This window comes from Salmo salar, chromosome 17 (assembly GCF_965601325.2).
Source record: "Salmo salar chromosome 17, fSalSal1, whole genome shotgun sequence".
NCBI classification, from domain to species: domain Eukaryota; kingdom Metazoa; phylum Chordata; class Actinopteri; order Salmoniformes; family Salmonidae; genus Salmo; species Salmo salar.
The window spans coordinates 73,753,207-73,770,041 of NC_138307.1; the positions used below are offsets into that span (position 1 = coordinate 73,753,207).

General features: G+C 43.6%; 2 protein-coding genes and 1 long non-coding RNA gene across 3 annotated transcripts; all 3 read left to right on the plus strand.

Moving 5' to 3' along the window:
* Nucleotides 1-253: 253 nt before the first annotated feature.
* On the plus strand, nucleotides 254-5,795 carry LOC106576582 (uncharacterized). Its single transcript, XM_014153811.3, has 8 exons — nucleotides 254-458; nucleotides 702-1,788; nucleotides 2,078-2,280; nucleotides 2,568-2,660; nucleotides 3,083-3,178; nucleotides 3,408-3,518; nucleotides 3,877-4,000; nucleotides 4,145-5,795. The coding sequence occupies exons 2-8, from the start codon at nucleotides 1,746-1,748 to the stop codon at nucleotides 5,605-5,607; spliced, it is 2,133 nt and encodes a 710-aa protein (XP_014009286.2). The 5' UTR covers nucleotides 254-458; nucleotides 702-1,745; the 3' UTR covers nucleotides 5,608-5,795.
* A 1,037-nt stretch (nucleotides 5,796-6,832) lies between these two features.
* On the plus strand, nucleotides 6,833-9,414 carry LOC106576593 (uncharacterized). Its single transcript, XR_014381049.1, has 4 exons — nucleotides 6,833-7,406; nucleotides 7,543-7,580; nucleotides 8,323-8,374; nucleotides 8,500-9,414. It is a non-coding gene; the product is annotated as an uncharacterized LOC106576593 (long non-coding RNA).
* Nucleotides 9,415-9,950: 536 nt separating this feature from the next.
* LOC106576586 (uncharacterized) lies at nucleotides 9,951-16,661 on the plus strand. The gene is made up of 4 exons (XM_014153822.3): nucleotides 9,951-10,395; nucleotides 10,627-12,070; nucleotides 12,274-13,392; nucleotides 15,919-16,661. The coding sequence occupies exons 2-4, from the start codon at nucleotides 10,720-10,722 to the stop codon at nucleotides 16,659-16,661; spliced, it is 3,213 nt and encodes a 1,070-aa protein (XP_014009297.2). The 5' UTR covers nucleotides 9,951-10,395; nucleotides 10,627-10,719.
* The last annotated feature ends 174 nt before the right edge of the window (nucleotides 16,662-16,835 follow it).

The window sequence follows — 16,835 nt, forward strand, 5'->3', positions numbered from 1 at the left end:
CTTTCTGGATGATGGCATGAAGTAGGAATAAATACATTTAATAAGTGGCGTAGGGTGGTGTTAATTTAATATAATTTTTTTCATGTGTGAGTGTAATGTTAGATGGTAGGGTATTTATTTAGTACATTTTTATTTTTCAAGCAAAGTATAAGGGAGTTGTACTCCAGTCTAGTAGGTGGCGGTAATGCAACAAATTGGATGCCAACCGCCGTTAAACCTCGAAGCAGAAGCCACTAGGCGGAGGCAAAGAGTAAGAAATAAACAGGGCTACGATAGCACTGGGGCGGTGCTCTTCAGTCCACACACTTCCTGAAAATGCGCTCGGAAGAGAGTTTGGACACGAAAGGAGCTTTGGTATCTTTACCAAAACACTCATACTGGTTTGACTTTTGGCTGTTTGTGATGTTTGACATCACATTTTTCCTCGTTATGTATTTCATAGTTCCCTAGCTAAAATGGTAAGTTTGAGTACTACTGCAAAACCCCAGATAGCTAACTACAAATGAGACTTGCTAGCTTTGGTGGCTAAGGAAGTGATCGTGCCAGTAAAGTTTGTTGTGTTAGGGCACACCCTGTGTATTTTAAAGTTAGCTAATTTATCATATTAAAAAATATATATACAAATACCACTTTATCTGGTTGCGTACCTGAACATGTGTATTCAAGATGATTAATAATTTGTTGAATTGTATCCCTTGCAGGAGTGACTTGGAATTCTACACTTGAAGTCCTGCCCCCTTTAACCATGATCGCCTGAAATGATCTATCTTTAAAAAGGAGTGTTTACACCACTGAAGTATAAGGTTTACACGCCTCGACCAGATTGACGCAGATTGGTATTCAAATTATATTGGATGTCTTCCTTCGTTAGGCCCATGTTTTGTTTTTAACTGCCCACATTTTGGTATTATATGGAATATTTACCAGTATTGGTCAGTATGTCCAGAAAATAGCTACATTCTGAGACCATAACATTTGAATATGCCTGTTGAAAACAAGACAATGATTTGTGGCAGTCTATTTAAAATGTGAAACTCAACTTCAAGACAACACCTCACTCTGGATAAAAGTGACAACTAAATGACTGCAACGTCACAAGAACTGCAGGTTAACATGATGTAGCTAGTAGATTAAAGTGTGCTCTTTCTAAAATGTGTATGTCTGATTTGGATATGAGACAAATGAGAAGGCGACTTGATTAAGCCACTTAAACATGATGATTGAAACAATATTAAAGCAATAAGGGGAAAGAGATGTATTCCCGGTCTCTTGAACAAAGATCCTACTGAAACTACATCGGCATAAACCAGAGATCTGTAATTCCATGTTGTCTGGAATAAAAGTGATGTACACTATGAGAAAACTTATGTAAATCTCTAAGTAAACATGTTTTTTTTTGGTCACATTCTGAGATGGGCATAGGGGAATCATATTTACTAATACTTTTGACAGTATGTTTTATACAAATATACAGTTGGTTTTTGTATCTGTGTTTTTGTAGTAAATAAAGACAGCTGGAAGTTTACACCAGAGTCGTGCCAATGTCGTAGGTCGGTAGGTGGCAGTATAAGCGCCTTTTCACATTGATGGACCAGAGAGGAAGGAAGATAAAAAAGAAGAGGAAGAATGCTAGCCTGCCAGATAGTGGATAAGCTAAACTATTATACTCCCAAATGTCTTTCTGGGTTTAATATAAACCAAACTAGTTAATTAAACTTATATAAGTCACAACTCAATTATCCATAATGATGGAAATCTGTGTCACGACAAAACCAGTGGAGAATGCAGGTTCGTTTAAAAGAAGTACCTAGCTAACGTTGGATAGATAGCAACTTGCGGCTACTGTTAGTTGTAGCAAAGATATAGACTGTCTAGGGTGGACCAGCCATTGGGGTAGACTAGCTACTAGAAGATGGATCGAATAGATAAAATAGTTGGGCCACTGATTCACATTTTAGCTGCATCTTTATTTGCTAGCGTGAACTCAAGTTATGCCTCCTAACCCGCACTACCAATAATTATTGTCCAAAGATTGTCTCATCTCTCACCAAACTCAATGACCAATTTTTGCCCGTAGATATCTTCCTCCCGTTATCCTCTTTGCGCCTGTTGATACCACCTCTGAGGCTGCTCTCTGCGGCCATGTGGCAAGTAGCTCAACGAAGAGATGTCATGGATTATGAGAAACTAGAGGAGTTCGTCGGCCTTGTGACAGCGACAGTTCCAGACCTGTTGAATGAGAAACAGAGGGCCAAGCTTCTTCTGCGGCTGCGAACAAGGGTTAGTAGCGAATACAGTTAAAGATGTTGTTTTTGTAAACTGGAACCCCTAACAGCAGTGGTTTGGACAGTGTGTTTAAAGTCATCTCTGATTAAAACGGTCTTTATCTTGCGGTTTATGTAGCTGCTGATTGGTTAGGTTCTGTCCATTTTCCTGATTGCATGGGGGTTGTCCATGGTCCTGATCAGTTGGGTTCTGTCTATTGTCCTGATTGCTCAGGTTCTGTTGGTGGTCATCATTTGTTGGGTGCTGTTGTCTACTTTCTTGAATACTGTTATTCCTTTCAGGTGATACTAGAGTTGTGTTCCGCTGATCATACAGCTGATATCCAGATCATCCAACCCCACCTGGACAGAATTCGTCCCCCTGGACACACAGGGGTAAGTAATGATACTCTGTGGAGAACAACTGTTCAATTTGGCCAGGGGCCATATGTATCAAACTTCTCGGAGGAGGAGTGCTGATCTAGGATCAGGTCCCCTCTGTCCTTGTAATCCTTTTCATTGTGATATAAAAGGCTAAACTGTTCCTAAATCAGCTTACTTTGAGATGCTTGATATATATGGCCCCTGGTCTTTATGGAACCGCCTTTGCCATTCCTATCATTTGAAATGTGCTTATTTAAATCACTTATTTGCCTAGGATAAGAGAATTAAAACATTGACATAATGAATAAGCAACCGTCAGATCCTTTGCACCAATTAGCTTGCGCTAATTTCCAGTGCTTGTTCCTATATGTCAAGGCCATCAAGGACTGCAGTGGTTTACTGTTCCCTTATCACTGATAAGTTCTATTTCACAGAGTGGAGATGCTGAGGTGGATGCAGAAGAGGCCATCTTCCTGGAGCTCATCCAGACTTTGCTGAAAGACCCAGCGGAAAGAGAACACTTCTTCCAGGTCAGTCTGCCTCCATCATATGTTAATGTCTCTCTCTCTAGCTTCCTGGTTCTGTTTAGTAACCAAAGACAATATTTACAGTCCTTGGAATTATTGCCCCGGAGGGAGGTTTCCCATAGGTACAGATCTAGGATCAGCTTCCCCGCCCCCAATCTAACCTTGACCATCAGTGGGGTAAATGCAGAACTTCACCGTACACCAATTATATCACCATCTATCTTGATTCCAGGAGGTGTTTCCGGCGGAGTACGGCGCCAGCTATGACACAGATATGCAACTACTTGTGTGGGAATTCCTTTCTAAACTGGAGAAGATACTGCCAGTACCAGACCTTGGACAGGTACCACAAAGTAACACCTCACTAGGTCACCTTCAGCTGGGTTCAAGTCACCTTCTGTTATTGTATTGTGAAAATCCTGCAGTGCTGACCATGATGGCAACATTTAGATTGGTTAAGTTATAGGAGGGTAATATCTTCTGTATCTTATTAGGAGAAGATATCCAAGCTGTACTGTCACTTTCTGCACATAACCTCTGCCTTATAGCCACTGTGGGGACACGCTGTTAGCTGAGGTGCTAGCCATCTTCTTCTCTGGTTTTCTTGAATGGGTCTAGCATTTTGTAACGTTTCCCGGTGTGAAAAAAACCATGTCAACTTTCCAGCATATTGTCACTCGTTTGCATCTCTGCTCCTATAGACTGTGTCATGGCTCAGTTCTGCTCCCTCTGTCCTGGAGGATTGTTTGCAGGCCCTCTCTCAACCTGAGGACCTGAAATCCCTGCTGCAACACCACACATGTCTTGAGAACTTGGGCACTCAGAGTAAGGAGGAAATATTGAATGTCTTTCTCTGCTACTACATATAATAAAATGTGGAGACTGGTATGCCTTGTTAAAAACAACCACCTAATGCTTGTGCTGCCTCTGTTAAACTATTAGTCTCCTTTTCCCATTGTATTCCTTCAGGTCACACCGTTGAGATGTCTTCCCAGGTCTTTGCCTGTTCCCAGTGCCCATTCTTTCACATGCAGGAATCCTACCTCCTCCAGCACATTGAGCGAAATCACCCAGAGGAGTACAGCAAGCTCCAGAAAACTGAAGAGAACCCAGCTCTTCCCAGGAAAAAGTTCCCCCGTCCTGAATTCCCCAAGCCTTTCCCTATCCACGCAAGCTCTGAACCCGGTGCTCACACGTGCCACGAGTGTGGAAAGACTTTCACTCGCTCGTCAGATGTGACCAGGCACCAGCGCATTCACACAGGGGAGCGTCCGTACACCTGCAAGGAGTGCGACAAGGGTTTCAAAAATTCCTGGGATCTGACGAGGCATCAGCGGATTCACACCGGGGAACGGCCATATATCTGCCCTCAATGTGGCAAGGGGTTCACCCAACTGGGCCTACTGTCCCTGCACTTCACCAGAACACCTTGCGGCCAGAGTGCTGATCCCCCACTACAGTCCACAGAGCAGCAGGAGGAGCCGAATGACAAAGGGAGTGGTCAGTACAAGTGTCAGAAATGTGGGGCTAGCTTTGACACCGTACTAGAGCGGCTGAAGCATAGGCAAACCCACGTGGTGAATCGCCATTACAAGTGTTCCCAGTGCGAGAAGATCTACGGCCGCCCGTCTGACCTGAGGAGACATCAGATGAAGCACACCGGAGAGAGACCCTTCCCCTGCGCAGAGTGCGGCAAGGGCTTCACTCACGTGTGGCTGCTGAACAAGCACCGGCAAATCCACACCAAGGAGCGGCCGTACCCGTGCCCAGAGTGCGGCAAGAGTTTCACCCAGTTACAGATACTGAACAGACACCAACTGATTCACAACGGGCAGAGGCCTTTCCAGTGCTCCTTCTGCGAGAAAAGCTTTACTCAGCTCGCGGGCCTGACGAGACACGAGAGGATTCATACAGGGGAGAGGCCATACCTCTGCACCGTCTGTCAGAAGACCTTCTTAACACATGGGGAGCTGGTAAGACACCAACGCAGCCACAGCGACTTCAGACCGTTCTCTTGCTCTCAGTGTCCCAAGAGCTTCAAAACCAAGCGTGCACAGAGTGAACACATGAATACCCACACAGGGGAGCGACCGTTCTCTTGCGCACACTGTGGGAAGGAGTTTGCCAAGTCTACTTCCCTCATAAGACACAACCTGATGCACACAGGGGAGAGACCGCATCAGTGCGCTCAGTGTGGCAAGACCTTCCTTACCTCTGGGGAGCTGCTCCTCCACAGGCGAATACACACAGGGGAGCGGCCATACCCGTGCTCGGTCTGTGAACGGAGGTTTAGGTGTTCGTCAGACCTGACCATGCATCTGCGGACACACACAGGAGAGCGCCCATACTCCTGTATGTTGTGTAAAAAGTGCTTCTCCACCTCAACGCGTCTCAAAAGGCACCTGCGCACTCACATAGGGAAAGGTGTGTAATCATGGCGAGAACCTTCGAAAATATTGTCATGTATATTAATTTATTTTCCAAATTATGTTTATGGACTGGATTACTGAATAGTATGAGGACACAAAATATATGCATTTTACTAAAACTCAGCCTTACATCATGCCTCTATTAAAAAATACAATTATGCCTTTAATTCACATTAAACATTTTATTTTAATACTTGGTGTGGAATTTTTCTTGGCTCATCTCTTGTATTTCCCTGTTAACATTCCAACACAAATGTTGTACACACACATTTTTCCAACAGTTGACCTGTTAGATCAGCCCACTGGAAAATAAAGGAAAGCCAACGTTTCGACAGCGAAGCTACCCTGATGAAGACAGCTTCGCTGTCGAAACGTTGGTTATTACATTTTTGCATCTGAGCTCTTAGAGTGTGCGGATTTCCTTTTATTTTCTAGTGTTCTACTCCGCTAGCCAGCACCTCGCCTTTAAAGGTGTGCGTTTCTTTTTTCTAGATAGATCAGCCCACTGCCCATAAACTAGTCAACTGAAAAACAATATGGTGCTCCCTCCCTGATCAGATGGCTTTTCTGTTTCGTTATGAAGTACTGCACCAAGCAAGATTGGTGTGAAATAATTAGAAGTGGAAAGACACCCCTTTGAGGTTAAAGCAACAGTCGTGAGAAATTTTGAAATAAGCAACCAATGATTTAAATTATCATTGGGCACAATGGTAAGGTTTGGTTAAGTAATTATCATTTGAAATTGAGTTGACAAAATTATATTCTAACACTACACAAATATGCTTTCTGATATACTAAGGCTTTTTCTGATAATGCCATAAACCATATCAAGGATGAACATGTATTTACATGTTTTATTTTGAATGCTTAGGTCATCTGTCTTTTAATCTGAGAAAATACTATGGTTCATTATGAAGTATTTTATTACAACGGAACTTTTCTTAATAAAGTATACCATTTATCATCGGCGGGGGGTTATCGTGTCGTTCACTACAAACCGTCACGCAGCGTAAACGTTAAACCTAACTGAACACACCCCAGGAGTCTTAACGAGCTACTGACACCTACTGGTGGAGATCGAGTCGTGTCTGGCGACGATCAACATCTCGCATGTAAACTTTACAACTGACTTAACAAAACAAGGTTCTACAAAATCCCTTTTTCTTTTATGATTCTGTCAAAACATAATGTTGCTAGCTATTCATGGGTTGCACCTCGGTCGCGTCGCCGCATCATATTGATGTCCAACTGATGATCAGTCTTTCTGAACTGGGGCTAATGACATTGCTAAAGTAGACAACATTTGTAGAAAACAAAATTGGCATCATTATGATGTCAAGTTTACTTGAGAAATGGCAGTGTTGGCATCATGAGCTAGCGAAGTTCGGCAGAAAAAGCTAGCAATGCTAACGTTAAGTTAACTAAAATGTCGATGCTCTCCCCTCAATCGTAGTTAGCTAGCTGAAGTTATACTGCATATAAAGTCAATCTGGCGACATTACAATGATGACAAAAGCTTGTCCTACTAATTTTCCTCATTTTTAAATGTAATTGTGTTTCCAAGCCACGGAAATGCACTTCATACAATATCTTCATCAACACCAAGACCACATTAAATAGAATGCTCAGCTAGGCATCAGTCGAATAAAACGAATGTTCAAAACAATATTGTATGACGAAACGTGCAACCCAGGAATATAATTAAACTACATCATGTTATGACACGACATTTGCCGTGGTTAACTGGGTTCCATTTGTTTTGAATCTAAGCAACTGCTACAATGCCGAAGAGAGGGAGAAAGGTATGTCGATTGATAGACTATATTTTTAAAGGCTACAAAACAATAATTTCTTACCGGATAAATTACTGTAGAAGTCGTGTTTCAAACGGTGTTAACTTGAGTTTGTGTGTATTTGTTTATTTTAACATGGAACTAGAAGAAGAGGTCAACCCCTGTAACCATCGAGAACGCCAGGTGAAATTACATTAGAAAATTGAGGCCCACATAGATCCTATTTAATTATAAATGTAATTCTATATTTAGGCCTATATACATGTTTTCCCCACAGAAAATAATCTAATGAATTATCTAAAAGTATCATTCATGTCATATGAAACCCCAGCCATGGTGAAGGAAGTTTCTAATGTATTCCACCTACAGAGTGAAGCAGAGACAAGTCAGTCTTTGTGGAATTCAGCTACGACTACATTGATTCGCCCAAAGTCAATACTTGTAAAAATATATATATATATATTATGAAATGCTTACCTTGTACCTATGTTTTTCCTCAGTAGTTGCGTGCCTTTCTTTGTTTGCTGAAATCCATACTTTTTCATTAAACCTTAATCGAATACAACCACCTGCTGTTTCCTTAAGATTCAATTGGCACATGCTCATTTTCACTGAGTTGCCATCTTAGAGCAACAGCAATGAGCAAACAGTCAGTGGTTGCATTTGATTAACATTTATTGAAAAGGTATGGATTTCATCAAATAAAGGCACGCAACTACAGAGGACAAACATAGGTACAAGGTAAGCATTTCATTATTTACATTTTTTGAAGAATTGACCTTGGGCGAATCGATGTTGTCAGAGCTGAATTCCACAAAGACTGTTCTCCACAAAGCCTGTTCATCAGGAACTTCCTTCACCCTGGAGGGGAGTTTAGTCAGCTAACACATAGCTGACTAATACATATATGGTCAAATATCTGCAGGAACAATGAGGCGACACCTGACTCGATACGCCGTTACGCAGGAAAGATTGTGGTGAGCCATCAATTGTGAACTATACCTTTGCTCTATGTATGTGGTTTCACTGTATAAACATTTGCCTTGACTTTGTATTAATACACCTGCATCATCTTAAACATACATCTTGCATTTACTTGTAGGAATACATTGCCCAGTCAACCACTGCTTTCTCTCAGGAAGATGTTTCCGGTGTAGGCCTACATAACATCTTGGGGAAGACGGTAGAGGGCCTTCTCCAAAAAGTGTGCGGAGGGGTCTCAAGCGTCCTGAACAAATATTTGTATGGGGCGGGGGTGTTATCTGATGCGGTGATCCCAGTAAATCTCTTGCCTGTAGCTCCAAATGGGGACAATCAGAAAATGGAAAAAAGATGGCAGGACTGCACTGAGGAAGACTGTGAACTGATAATTATCAGACTGACAGGGACTGTAATTATCACCATGTTGGATAGTGTTATGGAGAGTTGCAGGACGGACCCCACACACAGTTCATTCTTAGAAGAACTGGGGCTCACCATGGAAATGGTAAAGATCATACGTGACGTAGCAGAATGTGCAGCAAACGCCACAAGTAATGATTTCAGTCAGTTCACAGTCGGAGGAGTTCCTCTCTTTCAGAGACCACTGAGCAATCTCTCTTCTGGGCCCAGTCAACCAGCACCCCCCCAAAATGCCTTGCCAACATCCACTGTTCCCACACCTGTCTCAAAGGTGAGCTCAGCCAGTCCCAGATCCACTGACTCAGGGTCCTCACAAGTCAGGAAGCCAAGACAATCAACAGAAGGAGTTCAGAGCCTCTCCGAAAGGCAGCAGGACTCAGGGGAGGAGATCACATCTCTAGTGATTGAAACCATTCTACGGTCAGTTGCGGATTTAGCCAGGCATGGACTTCTGCCAAGCTGCACCCAGTAGACTGGATGCCCCCTTTTTATGGAGGTGATGCAGAAAACAAACATGTGAAGCCAATTCATAAAAGCATTAATTAAACAAATATGTTGTTTAAAGGTGAGTCAGCGGTTTGTTTCTATGGCAACAAAGACATGAAATAAAGTGAAATGTACTACTGTTTTTATTTTTTATTTATGAAAGCCTTATGAAGGGATTTAACACAGAACGTTGTGTTAAAAGATGAATGTCAGTACAGAATCAAGTACTGAATGTGAAATGGCAGTGCAGATATGATATATTTTCCAACAACAAAAGAATGTTTAACAAGACTCCATCCAAGGATACATTCAGGTCACCAGATGGTGTTCTACTCTAGAATAATAATATTGATTATAGCAAGCAACACTGTATGAAAGCTCAGATAGCCTAATAAAATAAAAAATATGAACGTTTTAAAACAAAGAAAAGGTGTAGAGGTTACATGCCTGAGTTTCTCAATATGGGTTTCTGATTTTCAATATTCAGGAGTTGCATATTCCTTTCCTTTGGACCAATGGTGGGGAGTAAGCTATGCATGGAAACAAACTCAGGGCTCACCAGCCATACAATCAATAATGCAGTTTTCATATGTGGTTTGAGTCTGTACCCATGAAATACATGTCAAGATGCTAACACTTAAAAGGTCTTGTTAAGCTGACAATGTGTAATATTTCCCTGTATATAGTCACCACCCAAAAACACATTAAAGCCATGTATGTGAAGCAAATAGGCTACAATATGTATGCACACACACACGCATACAGGAAAATAACATCAAAGTCGCAATTGCAACATTGCTGCACATGGAGCCTGGTATGGCCTAGTACATATGAGCCAGTGGACAGCGCTTAGTGCTGAAAACGTAAACGCGCTGTTGTCAAAATGTTTTGATTTGGACATTTGGCATCTGACGTAACTAGCTAGCTAGCGAAAGTCTACTAACGCGTCGAATACTTGAACACAAACATTCATCAACTTGTTGCTTGCTAAAAGAAACAGCAAAAATAGTAGCTTGCTAGCTCCCGATGTTTGCTTGATATCGTTTAACTCTAGCGTTTCGTCGTTTGTTTTAGGGACGCTGTGATTGATATTGACAAAATTACAAAGGAGGTAAATTATCTTGAGTTATGTGTTGCTTGCTATTTTTTTAATGAAATACATTTTCCACTACAACTGCGTTGCTAATTTATCTAGCTACGTAACTTAGCTGACGTTAGTTGCTGACAATGCAGCATGTTATTTTAAAAACATTTAATTATTTGACAACTATTCAGGTGATGTTAATGTATAGAAAACACTGTCAATACTGAACTATACATTTTTTTTTTTTACAATTGGCAGAGAAAGCCATTAGGGAAGCTGTGCACACAGTTCTGACAGATGGACGCCATGGGGAGTTTTCCATTCTAATAATAAGAGCTGAAATGCATTGATATGTCTAAGACACCTAAAGCCCAATCAACCTTGGAGTCCATTCAGCTGCCCAAAGACCGTGATGACAGCTTGACATCAGGATCCTGTGAGGACTCCCTGATTGCTGAACCTCATGCTGACCAAGTTGATGCCATCAAGGCGTCTCTGAACACTGAAATCCACTCAGTGGTTACTAAGGCCACAGGGGTCTATGCTAACCAACCCGAGGCACTGTCCAGTGAAGTGCTTCTGGGCACTGAAGGTAATGGAGATGATGCTGACCATGCTGTGGTGGGTTCTCTGACTCCAGACTATGACCTGGCATTGGTAGAAGGGCTGGACCCTGGGTGGCACACTGCCCTGGTACTGATGGAGACCTTGGTAAATCCTGGCAATGACCCTGACCTGACTGTGTCTGACTCCAGTAAAGTGTCTCTGATCACTGATGACCTACCAGTGGTGGACTCAGCTGTGGACTCCAGGGGGCAGCAGAGGGCAGAGGATGACTTACAAAGGACTGACAAGCTGCTAACGAGGTCCTGTGCAGACTTTGTGACCACAGAGAAGCACTATGCTGTACCCTTTGATGACTCTTTGAACTCTGACAAGGAAATCTCCCTCAACATTAAAGACCATGATGACCGACCTACAGTAGACTTTAGCAGAGATTCTGTGAGTTCGTCTGACCAGTCTTTGTCCCTTGTTGCCACTGCTCTTGGATCAATAGTCACTGTTGACTCTTTCAATAAGGCTCTGTTGGTTTCCAATACATTGTACCAAGACAAAGATAACCCTCCTATTGACCAGCCTGTAGTGAAGTCTCAGACCACTGAAAATCTAATTAACCCCACGTTGGTGTCAGAATCCGTTCAACCTCTCATCAATGAGATCCTGGAAGATAACATTATCTCAGCCCCTGATGACAGACCTCTGTTCACTACAGACCATATAGGATCACGTGAGATAGAAATATTTATATTTAGAATGCACTTAGGCAGTGTTATCACCTGTCATGATGACCAGTTTTTGGAGTCAGACAGTGAGGATGACATGGTTGACCCTTTGGCTCACACCCGTCATAGCCATCATCTGTGCGAGTCAGTCATGAGGCCCAAAGGTCAAGTCCAACTCAGTGGACATACTTGGTCACCCTCTTATGAGACTAATGACTGCCGTCGCTATGCTCAAGACCACAACATGATGGAATACAAATTCAAATACAGCTGGGACCTAAAGTCTGCATGTGTTTCTGTGCCACACTACATTTTGACTAGAGGGGAGAGTGTGACCAAAAGGATGGAGGGAGAGAAGAAGTATGGAGAAAAGGAATGGGAGAAGTGCTCCTCACAGTGTGACAGGAACTCTCTGATTGGTGAGTATTGTGATAATTATGTAGTTGATTATTTCTATACATATTTTGACCATGGGAAAGGGGTAGCCTATGTTTCCATGTTACTACAAGATAGATTAAATAGATTCATTTGAATCCAACATTTTAATTATTGTGATTCTTGGTGTAATGTTAGATTACAGGTATGTATTGATTGGATTTAATTTTTCCCTCTTGCTCTTTAGAGCATAATGGACAGTGGAGGATAGCCAGAGCAGTAGAGGCAATCACTGAAGAAATCCTTCCCAAGCCGTACACGAGAGACTTAGTTATGTACGATGGATTCAAACAGCTAAATGAAGAGAGAGTGGGAAATCAGCTGTCCTCTCTCTCAGCGGCTCTCAATGAAGTTAAGAAGGACAAGGCTTTTTGGAGGTCATTGGGGATCAATAAATTAATGAAGGAAAACGAGAGAATTAATGGTGAGATGAAGAAGAAAGACATGAGGAACTTTAACAGTGCCAAAGAGCGAAGGGCAGAGAGAAAGAGGGAAAGGAGGAGAGAGCGGGAGAGGAACTGTGATGTGACCACGTGGATGCCCTCCCGGCCCGGAATGGAAAGTTCCATTATAGGACTCCGTCCCAGGCCTCCGTCCCGGCCACTACTCAGAGAACCACTCATAACCAGAACCAGCTTCAGCCGCACCGACGCCAGAACGATAGAGGTTAGGGAGATGATCCTGCAAAGGAGCCGCATTGCCTACAAGATCAAGTGCCTGCAACGCCGGAAAGCGGCTGCTGAGGGGTTGACACTGACTGAGGGAGGTGGAGGGCCTGAGGATGGGGGTGACGGAGAGACAGTGATGGACATTACAGGGCAAAGTAAGAAATCCTCAAAGGGCAAGGGGTCAAAGGGCAAAGAGAGTGAAGGAGGGGAAGGTAGTGACTGGGGCAAATTAGGTCTGGAGGAAATTGTGGAGACAGATGACAGGAATAAAGAGAAGAGAACCAAAGTACAGACAGGACAGAGAAGTAAGGACAGGCGAAGAGAGGAACGAGAGAGACAAAGATGTAGTAAGGAAACAGATTTGATCTCACACGAATTAGCAAGAATGGACATAGAGAAAATAGATCGACATAAAGAGGATGAGACGGTGAGCAAGATCTCTGAGGAAAAGATTTCTAAGAACTGTTGTGTAGAGACAAATGAGGGAGAAAAAGATGATAGAAAACAGATGAAAGAAAAGACAAACAGATCAAATGTACTTACTGATGAGGGAGTGTTGAGCAAAGCATCATGGGAAAGAGAAGAAGAGGCTGGAGAGGAGAATGCTAAGACATTTCAAGAGAGCTTAAAAGTCCAGGGTAATAGCATAACATTCAAGTTAATGATAAGTATAATGTGTCATAAATCAAATCAAATTGTATTTGTCACAACAGGTGTAGACCTTACAGTGAAATGCTTACTTACAAGCCCTTAACCAACAGTGCAGTTTTAAGAAAATACCAACAAACAAAAAGATAAGAAAAACAAATATTTAAGGAGCAGCAGTAAATAACAATAGCAGGGCTATATACATGGGGTACCAGTTCAACGTGTCAATGTGCGGGGGCACCGGTGTCAAGGTAATTGGGGTAATTATGTACATACAGGTAGGATTATTAAAATGTCTATGCAGTAGCGTAGGGGGAGTGGGGGGGGGGGGGGGGCAAATAGTCTGGGTAGCCATTTGATTAGCTGTTCAGGAGTCTTATGGCTTGGGGGTAAAAGCTGTTTAGAAGCCTCTTGGACCTAGACTTGGCACTCCGGTACCGCTTGCCTTGCGGTTGCAGAGAGAACAGTCTATGACTAGGGTCGCTGGAGTCCTTGACAATTTTTAGGGCCTTCCTCTGACGCCGCCTGGTATAGAGATCCTGGATGGCAGGAAGCTTGGCCCCGGTGATGTACTGGGCCGTACGCACTACCCTCTGTAGTGCCTTGCGGTCGGAGGCCGAGCAGTTGCCATACCAGGCAGTGATGCAACCCGTCAGGATGCTCTTGATGGTGCAGCTGTAAAACCTTTTGAGGATCTGAGGACCCATGCCAAATCTTTTCAGTCTCCTGAGGGGAAATAGGTTTTGTCGTGCCCTCTTCATGACTGTCTTGATGTGCTTGGACCATGTTAGTTTGTTGGTGATGTGGACGGCAAGGGACTTGAAGCTCTCAACCTGCTTATCTACAGCCCTGTCGCTGAGAATGGGGCCGTGCTCAGTCCTCCTTTTCCTGTAGTCCACAATCATCTCCTTTGTCTTGATCATGTTGAGGGAGAGGTTGTTGTCCTTGCGCCACACGGTCAGGTCTCTGACCTCCTCCCTATAGGCTGTCTCATCGTTTTTGGTGATCAGGCCTACCACTGTTGTGTCATCAGAAAACGTAATGATGGTGTTGGAGTTGTGCCTGGCCGTGCAGTCATGAGTGAACAGGGAGTACAGGAGGGGACTGAGCACGCACCCCTGAGGGGCCCCCGTATTGAGGATCAGCGTGGCAGATGTGTTACCTACCCTTACCACCTGGGAGCGGCCCATTAGGAAGTCTAGGATCCAGTTGCAGGTGTCTAGTCCCAGGGTCCATAGCTTAGTGATGAGCTTTGAGGGCACTATGGTGTTGAACGCTGAGGTGTAGTCAATGAATAACATTCTCACATAGGTGTTCCTTTTGTCCAGGTGGGAAAGGGCAGTGTGGAGTGCAATAGAGATTGCATCATCTGTGGATCTGTTGGTGCGGTATGCAAATTGGAGTGGGTCTACGGTTTCTGGGATAATGGTGTTGATGTGAGCCATGACCAACCTTTCAAAGCATTTCATGGCTACAGATGTGAGTGCTACGGGTCGGTAGTCATTTAGGCAGGTTACCTTAGTGTACTTGGGCACAGGGACTATGGTGGTCTGCTTGAAACATGTTGGTATTACAGACTCAGTCAGGGACAGGTAGAAAATATCAGTGAAGACACTTGCCAGCAGGTCAGCGCATGCTTGGAGTACACGTCCTGGTAATCTGTCTGGCCCTGCGGCCTTGTGAATGTTGACCTGTTTAAAGTCTTACTCACATTGGCTGCGGAGAGCGTGATCACACAGTCAGTGTTACTTGCCCCCAAAGCGAGCGTAGAAGTTATTTAGCTCGTCTGGTAGGCTCGTGTCACTGGGCAGTTCTCGGTTGTCCTTCCCTTTGTAGTCTGTAATAGTTTACAAGCCCTGCCACATCCAACAAGCGTCAGAGCCGGTGTAGTACGATTAGATCTTAGTCCTGTATTGATGCTTAGCCTGTTTGATGGTTCGTCGGAGGGCATAGCGGGATTTCTTATAAGCTTCTGGGTTAGAGTCCCGCTCCTTGAAAGCAGCAGCTCTGCCCTTTAACTCGGTGCGAATGTTGTCTGTAACCCATGGCTTCTGGTTGGGGTATGTACGTACGGCCACTGTGGGGACGACGTCCTCGATGCACTTATTGATAAAGCCAGTAACTGATGTGGTGTACTCCTCAATGCCATCGGAAGAATCCCGGAACATATTCCAGTCTGTGCTAGCAAAATGATCCTGTAGTTTAGCATCTGCTTCATCTGACCATTGTTTTATAGACCGAGTCACTGGTGCTTCCTGCTTTAATTTTTGCTTGTAAGCAGGATTCAGGAGGAGAGATGGAGAGCTTTGTACGTGTCTCTGTGTGTGGAGTAAAGGTGGTCTACAATTATTTTCCCTCTGGTTGCACATTTAACATGCTGATAGAAATTCGGTAAAACTGATTTAAGTTTCCCTGCATTAAAGTCACCGGCCACCATAGCTGATGTTGATGTTCATATAAATGTTTGTCCTATTTGTGAATTATAAGTGAACTGAATTTTTTTGTAATTCTTTCAGAGGTCATAGATGGAGAGGAAGGTACTACAGGAAGAAAGTTAGAGCATCAGAAGGCTAGAGACAGTGAGGAGATACGAAACAGTGATGGATATGTGAAAATGAGAGAGATTGGTAAAAGAAAGGAAGTGGAGGTAGAGGTTACAAAAATCGGTACCGCCTGTGATGAAATGTCCATCATGGTTCTGGAGAGCCAAGCCAATGCTAGGCCTATGACAGACTCCCAGACTCCAATGAAGGGCAAAGGAAAGCAAAAACGTAACCTTCCGTACAAGAGAACGGAAAGACTTCAAGAAGAGATCAATTCAAAGGGTGAAATGCTTGAGGGTGGAAGACAAGTCAACTTCCCTGAGTGCCAGGCACAGAAACACAGAAGTCCGGGTGAGTTGGGTGATGTTGCAGGCTTCTGGAGAAAGGAGAAAAGAGTCCACAAGGAGAAAGACAGAGAGTGTAAGGAGGAGAAGGACAGAGTGGGCCGGACATGGCGAGACCAGGGGGGAAATGGCAGGGATCAATGGAATGGAGAGACAGAGAGGGGTGGAGTTGGTAGGAGTAGAAGAGCTAGACAGAGAGGAAACCAGTTGCTGCTTTTTTCTAGGCAAAAGCACAGCAACTGGAATGACTCTCATCCATCAGAGAGCAGCTGTGACTGGAGGAGCAGGGAGAAAGAGGCGCCTGAGAAACATGTTGAGAGTAGGATGGATAGGCAGAGAGGTGAGAGGCCTCGGAAGGGGGAAAAGAGCTAAAGGAAAGAAATACATTGATGTTTGTTAAATAAATATTATTTCAGATATCAGAAATTGGTTTATTGAAGTTATTGGTAAATCAAGGCACATCATTGCAGGGGGAGTTTAGAGATGCAGCCATGGAATTACAGAGTACGATTAAAGATTACACATGATTCAGACAAAATGAAATCC

What these genes read in the sequence shown, in the direction of transcription:
- LOC106576582 (XM_014153811.3), top strand. Translation starts at nt 1,746, where the DNA reads ATGATGGAAATCTGTGTCACGACAAAACCAGTGGAGAATGCAG. An exon ending in TTCTGCGGCTGCGAACAAGG is followed by an intron (nt 2,281 to 2,567) that starts GTTAGTAGCGAA and finishes TATTCCTTTCAG; the next exon opens with GTGATACTAGAGTTGTGTTC. An exon ending in AAAGAGAACACTTCTTCCAG is followed by an intron (nt 3,179 to 3,407) that starts GTCAGTCTGCCT and finishes TCTTGATTCCAG; the next exon opens with GAGGTGTTTCCGGCGGAGTA.
- LOC106576586 (XM_014153822.3), top strand. Translation starts at nt 10,720, where the DNA reads ATGTCTAAGACACCTAAAGCCCAATCAACCTTGGAGTCCATTCAGCTG. An exon ending in TGACAGGAACTCTCTGATTG is followed by an intron (nt 12,071 to 12,273) that starts GTGAGTATTGTG and finishes CTTGCTCTTTAG; the next exon opens with AGCATAATGGACAGTGGAGG. An exon ending in AGAGAGCTTAAAAGTCCAGG is followed by an intron (nt 13,393 to 15,918) that starts GTAATAGCATAA and finishes TAATTCTTTCAG; the next exon opens with AGGTCATAGATGGAGAGGAA.